Source organism: Archocentrus centrarchus, chromosome 13, assembly GCF_007364275.1.
Source record: "Archocentrus centrarchus isolate MPI-CPG fArcCen1 chromosome 13, fArcCen1, whole genome shotgun sequence".
NCBI lineage: Eukaryota > Metazoa > Chordata > Actinopteri > Cichliformes > Cichlidae > Archocentrus > Archocentrus centrarchus.
The window spans coordinates 1,276,174-1,289,867 of record NC_044358.1 but is presented as its reverse complement, the minus strand read 5'-3'; the positions used below and the strand labels follow the sequence as shown (position 1 = coordinate 1,289,867).

Genomic DNA, 13,694 nt, shown 5'->3' with positions numbered 1-13,694 from the left:
TATATATGTATATTGATATATATATTTTTTATATAGTGTTTGCCATTTTATTTCATCCTTCTCTGTACTTTAGCTGCTGTAATGTAATTAAAGTTTTATCTTATATTTTATTAATATACCACAATCAGCATCGATTCATTTAATCTGGCTTTAAAATACCTCAAATGGAGATTTGAACAGAATTGCATAATTATGCTAAAAGATCTGCCAGCCAACAGAAGAACAGGAATGCTCTACATCAGATGTCAGCACTCCTGAATGAGCTGTTAAAGGGGCTTTGTGTGATCAGACTTTTGGCGAATCAGTTGGCCAGAAAGATTCAACACATTCACGGGGCCTCATTGTACCATCACTAGAGCCAGCTAAACCAGGAAACTTGAAACTACAAACTGGAAAACACAAAACTCACAGCAGGAACATCAACCTAGAAGAAAGAATGACATCAACAATGACGAGGAACCGAACAAAGAACTAAACAACACTGAGACCTTAAATACACAGAGGGAACGAGGGGTGAGTGAAAACAGCTGAGCAAAACAGGTGAAATGAATGAAACTAATAACCCAGGAAGCAAAACTAAAAACAAAACACAGGGAACATGTGACTGTCAAAATAAAACAGGAAGTAACTAAACATAACACACACATAGACTTGACACAAGAACACCTGAATAACATACAAATAACTAAAAACAAAACACCTTACAATAACGAACTGAGGATCTAGACCGTAAAAAACACTAGGAAACACAAGCCGAAAAATCCATAAAAAGGAACTCAAAACACTGGGCCACGTACCGGCCCAAAACCATGACAGTTAGCACACCTTATTATAGGGCTGGGGCAGCTTAATGTCCCTCTTTGGTATCCAGTTGGCCCAGATGTCATACTTTTTAAAATATGTTTAAAATTGTTTGGCCCAGGACCCTCCCTCTCTCTCTCTCTCTCTGTGTGGAGTTTGCATGCTCTCCCCATGTCTGTGTGGGTTTCCTCCCACAGTCCAAAGACATGCACTTACTGGGGTTAGGTTAATTGGAAACTCTAAATTGCCCATAGGTATGAATGTGAGTGTGGATGTTGTCTGGCTCTTTGTGTTGGCCCTGCGACAGGCTGGCGACCTGTACAGGGTGTACCCTGCCTCTCGCCCTATGACAGCTGGGATAGGCTCCAGCGCCCCCCCCGGTGACCCTGAACAGGATAAGCGGAAGAGAATGGATGGATGGATAGTTTATTGGAGTTATTGGTCTCACTCATTGTTCTTTTCTAAGAGCAAGTTGGCCTAACATAATATTACATTGTGGTTACTCCAAAAATTAAATGCACAAGCAATTCTTTAAAAAAAAAACAAAAAAACAAAAACTATTTGTTTAAAAATAAAGTCACAGGCTGGCGACGAAGGTTATCCCAAATGAAGGTGCCTTCAAATGCGGTCTTGTTTTCCCCGGATTTCAGGGACAGGTCAGGTGTATCCTCAGTGGTCTAGGCCAGGGGTCATCATTTGTCCAGGGGCCAGAATTTTTCTCGGCAGACAGTGTGAGGGCCAGATGCTCTCATAAAATAAAATAAAATTACTATTGTATCCTAAGTAATAAATTATCATTTGGTATATGAATTTTCTTTTCAGATTTATTCTGTTTTTAATGATGTGACGTGCAAGTCTTACACTTACATGTTCTTCTCGGTTATGTTGATGGTTGTTATGGAAACACTGTGATTGTGCACAGTTCTCATAGATATGAGCACGAGAAATACAATTTTAAATAAGAGCAATGTACATGTTTGGTACAACAGTACATGCAGAACTTCATTCTGATTGTGGAAACTGCCAGACATGACAGACTTAAAAAAAAAAAAAAAATTAGAGCAACGAGTTTATACATGCGCAGTCTACTTTTCAGAAGGCATTTTTGTCACTGTTTTTTAAGTGAGTATGGGAACATATCAAGAGTTCAGATGCAAACCCCTCTAAATCTGCCCAGACACTTTTCTTTTAAAAGAGCCTTTTTTAAAATCTGGATCTGATGGTAAAGTTCAGTGATTTCATTTACAGGCAATGGTGAGAGGCCTCTTTTACTAAAAATTTAAACATAGTAATTTTCCTACTTTTTAATAAATAATTTTAGTAATTTCCCTTTGGGATCAATAAAGTATTCTGACTGACTGACTGACTGATAATATTTTGTTTTGAGGCAAACCCAGCTAAATCTTCAGTCTATCCTCTGCCCAGTGTGAATGAAGGCAAAAATATGAGACTATGATATAAAGATTTCTACATTGATTCACACAGTACAACCGCAATGGCACAAAATGGCAGCACATTTATTTTAACAATAACAGAATAGTAGATACTAGGCCGCGGGGGACAACCAAGGGATGCATTCGGACCTGCATGCGGGTAAACACCCAGCCATTGAACCACCTACCCATCCAGTCCCCCTACAAGATGACCGTGTGAGAGACCCTCACAGCAAAGGAGACGGAGGCCCCGCGCAGGCTGGGGAGCATGCTCCACAGCCATTAACAATCCTTCTGCAGGTTCACCGACAGAAATCTCATTACGACTTTTTCTTCCTCCAGCCACGTTTAATCGCTGAACATTTTTTCAACACAAAACAAGGCTAGACTCACCTTCTGCTGTGTTTACAGTCTGATCGCCACCAACAAAAGTGCAGCACAGTGCTGAAAATACTTGAAGCCACATGGTCACATGCATTCTAATTGGTTCTAGGGAATGGAGGCTTGTAAAGGCAATGGGAAGCAGCGTTTTGAGGCTTTTGATAATTCATACTAGTCAGAGATAGGTATTTAACAGGTTATGACGCGACATGACTGATTGGCGTATAGTACATGTGGGAAGGATTCTGTAAATGTCATCTCATTTTTGATGGAGGTGGTGTTAAGCGGCTTTTACATCTGAACTCTTCATATTTTTTCCTCCGCACTAGGCTGGTCTTGATTTCAATAATATTCATGGGGATGGAAATCTCTGGCGGGCCAGATGTGGCCCACGGGCCACCAGTTGACATTCACTGCTCTAGGCTACCCCATGATTCATTCCTGTTGTGGGAATGGTGGAGGATCGTGGTCAAAAACTTTGAAATATTACTGTTACTCTGACACAAAATAAACTTTTATGAAGTTTTCAGGCGAGAATGTAGATGTGTAAACCTTAAATATCTGCTCAATTTATCAAGATATCACTTAAATGGAAAAATTTAACTGGTCTAACTAGTGTTGTAGTACTCAAGATCGGTCTTGGTCTCGAGACCGCTTTTGGATGGTCTCGGACTTGTCATGGACTCGGACATTGCGGACTCGGGATTTTATTTCAAGACCAGTCAAGGCCACAGCTGTGGAAATATCACTAAATTGCCAGAATACTGTCCAATTTATTTGTTAACATCCTTGCATTTATTGGATGCAAAACGTACTGATTCAAATCCAACAAAGATTGCGCTCCTCTGCCTCTCAAAGGAGCGCACCTCGCAGACTCCGCCCCAGCTAGGTCGCTACTATTATCGTGCTTGCACCTGTATCATTTCACCGCAGTTTGCAATCTACCACAGAGCACGGACAGTTTAATTCACAGTGTGCACGTTTGATCTCACTATAGTCATGTGTGCGCTTGATTTCGTGGGCTACAGAAATTAAAATGACAACCGGTATGAGCAAGAAGTAAGAGGGAAAATGACGATCAAAGGAAAATTTCAGGCTTCCTATTCAACAACAAAAAAAAAATCCCAGCATGAAAGGTAACTACCAACCTTCATGTATTTTGATACACAAACTAAAAATTTAATGCGAGTTTTAGAGCTGCAACGATCCTTGGAGTAACTCAATTCTATTATTAAAATTCCTCGACACAAATTTGTTGACGCAAAGTGCTTACTTGTCGTCTTGCTCGTAATCTGTCTGTTTACCTCTGTGCTGCACACAGATGCTGCAGTAATTTGGTTTGCACCGTAAAGTGTGTTTGCAGCACAAGAAAGGGGAGCCTGTTCTCCCACACTCATATGTAAAGGAGCAGTTCAGGAAGCGTGTTCTTAAGCGTTTCACCGGTTCATTTAAATCAGCACCAGTACTGGCACGAGCACCGGCACCTCGGCGGTGGAAAAATAGCAACGGTGAGCTCAGGTGGAGCAAAAGGAGCTCTTGTCCCTGTAACCACCTTAAAACATTTACTGAGAAACAGCTGGAGGTCCTTCATCAACCACCTGATCAGCAACATGAAGAACAGAGAACTTTGTAGCTGCTCCATCCACCGCTGTTTGTTTCACACGGAGAAACATCTGCAGTACGGAAGTTAAAATATGCTGATGAATTGTTAAAATGAAAAATTATTTCTTACCCAATTACTTGATTAATTGGGTAATAAATAGAATATTTGATTAATAAAATAGTCGATAGGTGCAGTCCTACTTGTATTCAGAAAGCCATAATCAAACATTAGTTTTCAGCACCAGTGGAGCTGTGAAAGGCCTTCAAGATTAAAAACTACAGTTCTCAGCAAGATGTCACTTCCTGTTTTTGCATTAAAAATGTGATAGTTTATGCTCACAACATGGTGGCTGATATTCAAATGCAGGAAATGCTTTTAGCAGCTGATCGTTAAAAAAATCTGGATTATATTTTTGTTGTGTATGTTTTTTTATGTGATTTCTGTAAACACATTAGTGGAATAAAATGGCACTCTGGGACACATTAAATGCATACTATATAAATGTAATTTTTCTCAATTATATGTAAAAATTATCATTCTATCGATCTAATAAGGCCTGACTTAGAGTTCTGTATCAGTCCATTGTACATAACTGAAAATCCTCTCTGTACCTAACCTGACATGCATCTCGAGAAATGTAACTACACATCCACAAAGACTGTGATTACTGCCTAGGCTTCAGAGGTGGTTTCCAGTAACATCGTAGGCCCCGTAACTCAGTTAACAAATGGGGGCGGCATTTAGCGGTTAGCATTAGCTTACTAATTAGTATAAGCGTTAGCGCTGGGCTGAAAAAAAGAACCCTGTAGTAACTAGGGCCACCAATGACAGCAGATAAGTAAGCTGTTTCTCTGCCATTAGTACACTGAGCTAGTGGTGGGCAGATTGATCCTAATATTGATAATATCAATACCAACTTTGGTATTGGTATTGATCAGTATCAGTATAATGAGATCGATACTTTAGCTTCAGTTTCACTCCTGTTTGCAGTGTTGCGGTTTCATCAAAGATGCGAGCTGACTGTTTAAGTCAGGGGTGGGCAACTCCAGGCCTCGAGGGCCGGTGTCCTGCAGGTTTTAGATGAGTCTCTGCTTCAACACACCTGAGTCAAATATAGAAGTCATTAGCACGAATCTGGAGAACTTGACTGCATACTGAGGAGGTAATTCAGCCATTTGATTCATGTGTGTTGGATCAGGGACACATCTAAAACCTGCAGGACACTGGCCCTCGAGGCCTGGAATTGCCCACCCCTGGTTTAAGTGCTGCTCCTGTCACAGCACAGAGCAGGCACACTTTGTCCACCCTCCCCACAGTGTTTTGTTATACCGTCATGTGACACATAACATATTTTACTTGGGAAAGAAAGAAATTTGCTATAAAAATTTTAAAGCAAATTTAAATTTAAATTTGTACAGCTTGTTTATTTAAGGAAAAAATTTTACATTTGTTCCTGAGTGATGATTTTGTACACTTCGTTTACAAAAAAAAATTCAGACATCAATATATGGGGAAAATTGCTTTGTCAATGTTGTATTGTTTCAGAACAATAACTTTTATTTTGAAAAAGTATTTTTTACTTACCTATAAACTTTGCCCAATTCTATCCTGGGTTTTAACTAATTAATGATCCAAAGGAAAAAAAAAATCTCAAACCAGTTAAACTTCATGAAAATTATTCATAATTATTAAAAAGTATCGTTATCAGTATCGGCGATACTGGCCCTGTATTTACTTGGCATCGAATCGATACCAAATCTTCAAGTATCGCACACCACTACATTGAGCAGCACATACCCGAGGAGTGATTGACAGTCATTGACCCTCATCCTGGCTCTGATTGGTTGTTTTTGACTAGGAGCGGTTCAGGGAGGAGGTGGAGGAACTTAATTTTTTTTTTTTTTTTACAGATTATCGGTCTCATACTGTCCTGACATGGTGACAGTTTTAAAAAATATGTAAAAAAACAGATTTATAAAGTTACATACTGCAGCTGTAATCTGTGTAAGAGAGAAACTTGTGGCTTTAGTTCTTACTGTCGATGATTGTTTTGCCATTTTTACACATTTAGCAATGTGGTTTTGAAATAGTGCACATTTTTACAAAGATTGTTGTTGGTTTTAAAAACAACATAACTTAATGTATTGTTTATGAAAGGCAGATAACAGTTAAGACTATTGTGATGAACTATGAATAATTGCTTTACATGCTGTGATAAATGATGGAAGTCACCCAGGAGTATTAAATAAAGATGGTTACATTTATTTCAGCTCTGAGTGTTTAATATCTAGGTGATTTTATGGGAATGTGGATCTTTCAGATCAATTTAAGAAGTGATTTTGATCATGTTTCACATTTTATTGTGTCATATAGTGTCAGGCACTGGTCTTGGTCTTGTCTCGGTCTCGCCCTCCCGCGGTCTTGGTCTTGACTCGATCTTGGACCCTAAAAGTCTTGGTGTTGTCTCGGTCTCGATACACTCTGGTCTTGGTCTTGTCTCGGTCTTGGGTTAGGTGGTCTTGACTACAACACTGGGTCTAACAGTGAGCGAGCTGTCAGCTGACAGTACAGTCAAGACTCACTATACCAGGAGAGAAAGCCTGACTCCCAGCACATCGTTTTCAAAACCCCTGCTGGCTTTTGCCACTGAGTGGAAACATAGATATAATAGACTCAGATGCAGTGATGTCAGTAACGCGCTACTTAGTAACGCTACTGACTACTTTTTCTCGGTAACGAGTAATCTAACGCGTTACTATTTGCAGTCCAGTAATCAGATTAAAGTTACTTATCCAAGTCACTGTGCGTTACTTTTTTGCATTTTCCTCAGTACAAAGATATATTTTTGCTTTCTTCTTGCATCTCGGGTAGTGACGTCTGGCAGATGCGACAGTTAAATCCCGTTTTCAGCATGAGGACAATAACAGCACAGCGACACAAACGTAAACAATGGAGGGAGGAGAGAGATGCGCGTTTTCCAGCTTAAATACAGACACTATAGTGAGTCTGTGTCAGCTAAAGTGCTATCTAGCTTCAAAAACACTACGTCAGACATGAAGTAACATCTGGAGTCACGGCGCACTCAAACTTACAGAGCGAGTCGCAACAGTGGTGAAGCAGAGCTGCGACTAATGCAGGAGCCCCCCAGCACCCAAGTGGGGGAGAGCTGAAGAAGTTGAAAAGCCCTCTACTATAGTATGTAGTAGAGGCTGGTATTGTGCCAAAAAGTGATCGTCTGCCAAACAGCAATTTTCGGTATTTGCCACAAAAAAAAAAAAAAAACAAAAAAAACATTGCCAGTATTTAAACGGCTGTAAATGACTTGTTGACCTATAATTTGTGAAGTAGATGAGTGGTAGATGCTCCACTCAGTTTTTGGCAAAGTGATTTCTATATATTCGTTTTTTTTTTTTTTCCAAGGTAAAAACTGTCTGACATTAAAAACATCTTTTTAAACAGAAATCTGGCTCATAGGCTGCAGAAATCACAACAAATATAACATCACAGTTATATAAAGATATTTGAAGTGGCCAAGCCACTCATAAATCATGTTGACTGCACTCAGTTTAGCAATATAAGCAAAGACATTACACATAAAAGCACACAGAAACATCTGAATCACTTTATGACAGAAGATCACTTTTGGCACAAGACTGGCAGCTGTTTAAAGTAACTAATAAAGTAACTAGTAATCTAACTTAGTTACTTCTAAAATTAAGTAATCAGTAAAGTAACTAAGTTACTTTTTAAAGGAGTAATCAGTAATCAGTAGTCGGACTACTTTTTCAAGGTAACTATACCATCACTGCTCAGATGATATCTCATGGTTGATGTCCTGAGCAAATCGGTTTGGCTGAGATTAAAGTTAAGCTTCATAACTGGATAGTTTTATTTATCCTTAACTTCTTACGAAAGCACTGTTAATATATTTGAAAATGAATCATTTGCTTATCTTTATTCCCTTGATTTACTGGCGACCATGCTGCGGTTCCTCAAAGATTCAATACACTGAGATACAGCCATGTGATTGGCTGATTAGACATTTGTAATTACAAGCAGCTGAAGTGACGGTAAGTGTATAATTACGTGGTTGCCAAGCTACTCCACGGTGTTATGAATTTAAAAAACAAAAACCATTAACTTTCAACTTTATAAAAATAAGTAATAATGCAGCATTATTCTTCGTCACCAACTAACACTGATTTCTATCAACTTGTTACTCAGAGCCAAAACATTTGCACCGAGAAGTATGCCCACCTTTTTTAGTGCCGCGCACATCACAGTCTGTAGCACCTGGGACAGGTGCGTCTGGCTCGGCCAAGCCCGCCGCGGTTTCCCCCGACAAAGGAGAGAACCCAGCTTCTTCGCTTTTTTCTCTACGGACATTTCTTTTGTTCCGTCCTCTCATGTCGTGCTGAAAAAGAAAAGGCGAGTTAACGTCAGAACGTGACTTCTGTTTTCCGCAAATGAAGCACTGACACAAACCAATACTGACAGCTCCTGCAACTGCACGTACTGTAACTTTAACCTCTGTCGGCAGCAAAGCTGAGCGACTCACGTGTTTGTTTGTCCACTGGCGGCTCTGATGTGAAGTATAGCCAAACGCGATCCCGCCTACTGCTTGACGCCCACGCCCACCTGTGTAAATGTCAGGTAATGTTATAGAACAGGCCTCCATACCCAAGGGAAAGGTAAAAATAGTACTCAAAGTATTTTTGCTTTACTTGAGTAACACCGTTTGTGCTCCGTGGCACATATTGCATTTGCTTACATTATCCACTATATTTAGTTAACTGTAAATAATTCCCATATGTTCATAATAATAATATAATAGAATGATCATTTATTTAACAGCAAAGCCCTGAAATAAATGATAGAATAATTCTAATTTACTGTTTCAACTTGTAAATGATCAGACGCCTTAGTTACACACAGAGACTGACAGTGTTAATTCAGTGGTGCAAAGAAAACAAATACAAAACATCCAGTAAGACCTGCTTGAACATGACTGCTGATGAGGTCTCTCACTGTCTGCCTGAGGCAGTCAGTTTGAAGTTAAACATTCCCATTGAAAAGGACCTTTCCTGGTATGTCACACGGTGAAAAACCAAACAGATTCTTTTCTCTTGGAGAGAAATCTGGGCCACAGTAACCTTTTGTTTTGGACTAAACCCTGCCTGAAATCTTGGGCCTTTATTATCTGGTGCTTACTTTATTATAGATTTATTTCTATGTTGGAAGCAGCTGTGAACAGCAAATTAGACCCCTTTACAATTTGTTTCTAGAACAGAAAGGGTACAGATAAAGCTACTTCTGCCACTGTTGCCATTGTGACTTTAACTGAAGTGCCCCCCCCCCCCCCCCCCAACACACACACACACACATACATACACACCCTCACCCAACAATGACAACAACCACACTAGACTCAAATTATGTTTGGTTGTTATATAAAATATAAATAAAAACAGAATGTAATGATTTGCCAATCATCAAAACATATAAAATGTATAAACTGAGAAAACATAGCATTTTAGCCATAATATTAGCTCATTCAATTTCATGGCAGCAACAGGTCCCAAGTGGGGACACAGCCGTGTTGACTACTGTGTGGCATCCTCTTTTCTTTAAACAACATTTCGTAAACATCAGACAACTGAGTTGCTGGACTTTTGGGAGAGGAATGTTGTTTCATTCTTATTTGATAGAGGATTCTAGCTGCTTAACAGTCCTGGGGCTTTGAAATATTTTCAATGGTGGAAAGTATGAACTGCAGAAAAGATCTGACATGATCTCAGATCTGAGATGATGATACTTTATTGATCCCACAATGGGGAAATTACAGTTAACAGAACACCCATCCAAGAAGACAAACAGAACAAACATGGGGAGATAGGTGAACTGTGGCCATGCTGCCCCCCTTCTGGAGGTGCTGCCATTAAAAAGACAGAAACAATAGTGAAAACATATAGGGATGAGTGAGGAAAAAAATCATCTCATACTTTGTATACATTCACACATACACAGTATAAGGTTACAAAAACCTCTGCGACAGAGCAGAAACATATAGCATCATATCAGATCATAGACATCATTGATTTTCAGCTTTGTCCCCTGCGCAGATTCTTCTCTTGAATCTTTTAATGATATGTACTGTAGATGACGAGATGTTGGGGTGGTTGTGGCTTGATTGGTAGAGCAGGTTGCCTACTAATAGGAAAGTTGGCGGTTCGATTCCTGGCTGCTCCAGGCTGCATGCCAAAGTATCTTTGGGCAAGATACTGAACCCCAAGTTGCTCTCCGACACAAGCGTTGGAGTATGAATGTGTGTGAATGTTAGACAATAAGCACTTAGCATAGTTACACATGGAAGTGCTTGTATGAATGGGTGAATGTTAATGTGTTGTATAAGTGCTTTGAGTGCTCAATTAGAGTAGAAAAATGTTATATAAGAACTAGTCCATTTACCATATTCAAGGTCTTCACAACTTTAAATTGAGGAACATTATTCTGAAAATTTTTTGCAATTTGTAACCAAACTTTTGGTGAACCTCTGTTCATCTTTACTTCTGCAGAACTCCAAGATGCTCTTTTTTTATTATACCTGATCACTGCAATTTTGACCTTTTGCCAACTAATCTAATTAGGCACAGAATTTGTGATGAGTTTTCCACCTTCATCAGGTAAGACACCAATCCTAACTATAATTGACAGGTTCTCCAAGTCACTTTACCCAAGCTCCTGACAGCTCTGGAAAAATCTCCTCCACTCACTAATCATGTGTTTTGCATCTATGGAATTCCTCAAGACATCATATTCAGCTGTTGCCCCCAGTTCACTCCCAGAGTCTGGAAGGAGTTCTGAAATATCACTGGTGCCCAAGTTAGTCTTTCCTCTGGTTTCCACCCTCAGACAAATGGGGAACTAGGAACTAGGCATGCCATGGTTACCAAGGTTACTTTCCCATTCCAGGAGGGTGAGCTCTCAGTCCCCTTGCTCCAGCATTACTTTCGCTGTCTTCAGCTGTGGAGGGCAATCCAAGTAACATAACTGCGAACTCAAGAGCAAAACACCATCACTGTATTCCAGCCCCTGCCTGCTCTCCAGGTCAGAAAGTCTGGATCCATCCATCTACCATTTACTTCCACTTATCCTGTTCAGGGTCACAGGGGGCTGGAGCCTATCCCAGCTGACACTGGGCAAGAGGCAGGGTACACCCTGGACAGGTCACCAGCTTGTTGCAGGGCCAACACAGAGAGACAGACAACATCCACACTCTAATTCATACCTATGAGCAAATAGAGTTTCCAATTAACCTAACTAGGGATGCGCCGATCCGATATTCAGTATCGGTATCGGTCCGATACTGGCCTAAATTACTGGATCAGATATCAGAAAGAAATAAAAAAATGTAATCCGATACATTAAATAACGTTTCGCTCACATTAGCTGCATTACAGGGCTCAGTCGTCTTCTTCTTGTGGGTTTGCGGTTGACCAAACCAGCTTAGAGCTGCATTACCGCCACCTACTGGAATGGAGTGGGGGATCAGGAGTTAGAAAACAACCCCCTCAGATCCTCCGTCGCTGCGACGGATTCCCTTTGACACTGAGCGATCATCGCTGACATGTTTTTCCGCCTCCACCGCTCTCTGCCTTGTTTGTGTGTTGTGCTCGCTGTGCTGAGAATCAGCTGTTATTTTTTTCTCTACTTCAGCTCCCGGACATACTGCTAGCGAGCGCAGCTATTAGCACTAGTGACCGTCTGGTACCGGAAGAACCCCTTCCCCGTCAAAATATTTTTGATACTTTAATCCCTGATTTGTGACTAAATATAGACCTGCAGTAGAAACGTATTTAGGAGAATGCTTGTAAATATAAAGCATTACAAGATTGCGCTCACGCAGCCCCTAGTTTTTCACGTGGACACTGATGATGCAACAGCAGCAGTCAGCTGATTTACTGCCTGTCTGCACAAGCGGAAAGAGGCGGAGCCAGCGCGCTCAGATGGAGCAGAAGGAAATGTTTTTCTAGTGTCCAAAAGAAGCCTTTTCGTCCCCGTAACCTCCATTATACCTTTACTGGGAAACAGCTGGAGATCCTTCATCAACCACCTGATCAGTAAGTGAAGAAAAGAGAACTTTGTAGCTGCTCCATCCACCCGGTTTGTTTCACACAGGGAAAAGCTGCAGTACAGAAGTTAAAATATGCAGATGAACTGTTAATATGAAAAAAAGTATTTCTTATCTAGTTACTTGGGTAATCAATATAAATAGAATACACAATTGCTAAAATAATCAATAGTTGCAGCCCTAATGAAATTTGCAACATGCCAGAAGCATCACCTTCTCACACAGAAGCAACAGGATTCAGGTGATAGTTATTGTTGTAAGTAAAGTTTATTTATATAGTGTTTTTCACAGACAGATAAGCGCTGTACAATAGTTAAAACACAATATTTCCCCCCCCCCCACCCCCAGAAAACACTATGTTAAAAACATAATAACATTACCATATTAAAAGAAAAAGAATAAAAATAAAGTCAGAAACCAGAAAGCCTGATTAAACAGAAAAGTTTTCAACTATTTTTTAAATGATGCCACAGAGTCAGCTAAATGGAGCTGGAGTGGTAAACAGTTCCAGAGCTTTGGTGCTACTGCCTAAAAAGCTCTGCCCGCCCTGGTCCTTAGTCTTGTATGTGGGACAACTAAAAGACTTTGATTTTGTTGTGTGAGAGACTGTTGACTTCTTTTTTTAAAATTAAAAAAAAAAATGTTTTTAAATGCCTGGATCAATTTTAAATATCGGATTTATATCGGTATCGGCCGATATCCAAATGTAAAATATCGGACATAAAAAAGTGGTATCATGCCATCCCTAAACCTAACCCCAGTAAGTGCACGTCTTTGGACTATGGGAGGAAACCAGAGTACCTGGAGAAAACCCACGCACACACGGGGAGAACATGCAAACTCCACACAGAGAGAGAAGGAGGAGCCTGGGCCAAGGTGGAATTGAACTCAGGCCTTCCAGATGGTATTCTAACTATGAGGCAGCAGTGCTAACCACTGCACCACCACGCTGGCTATATTCAAATCTGGATATCTTCAAAAATATTTAATTATTAACTGGGAAACAGTCTAAAACTGCCTTTCAGATCAACTGCTCAGTCTTTTTGAAATTGAAGCATTAATCAATCATTTTTCTACTTAAGGCTACCTGGGTACATGAAGATCCTTAACTCTTTCCATGTTTCTAACATAAAACTTGTCTGTTCCCATCCGATGCCCCCCTCCACCTGCCTGGCTAACTGAAAGCTGGCCTACACTGTCAAAAGGTTGCTGAAAGTGTCCTTCAGTACTTGATTGATTGGGAAGGTTATGAAGAGAGGAAGAAAGAGCTTGGGTCCCATGGCCAAAATAATTGTGACTATGAACCAGGAGGGGTGGGGAGGCAGATCCACTTCAAACAGACTTT

At 40.3% G+C, this 13,694-nt stretch overlaps 1 protein-coding gene across 1 annotated transcript in view; it reads right to left on the bottom strand.

Moving 5' to 3' along the window:
• The window catches only part of LOC115790840 (NF-kappa-B inhibitor zeta), a 29,243-nt gene extending 20,456 nt beyond the window's left edge, over positions 1 to 8,787 (bottom strand). Inside the window, exons 1-2 of the mRNA XM_030744807.1 lie at positions 8,735 to 8,787; positions 8,476 to 8,632 (exon numbers count right to left, since the gene is read on the bottom strand). Of these exons, the coding sequence (XP_030600667.1) occupies positions 8,476 to 8,626 (151 nt within the window). The 5' untranslated portion in view covers positions 8,627 to 8,632; positions 8,735 to 8,787. The remainder of the gene's footprint in view (positions 1 to 8,475; positions 8,633 to 8,734) is intronic.
• Positions 8,788 to 13,694: the final 4,907 nt, after the last annotated feature.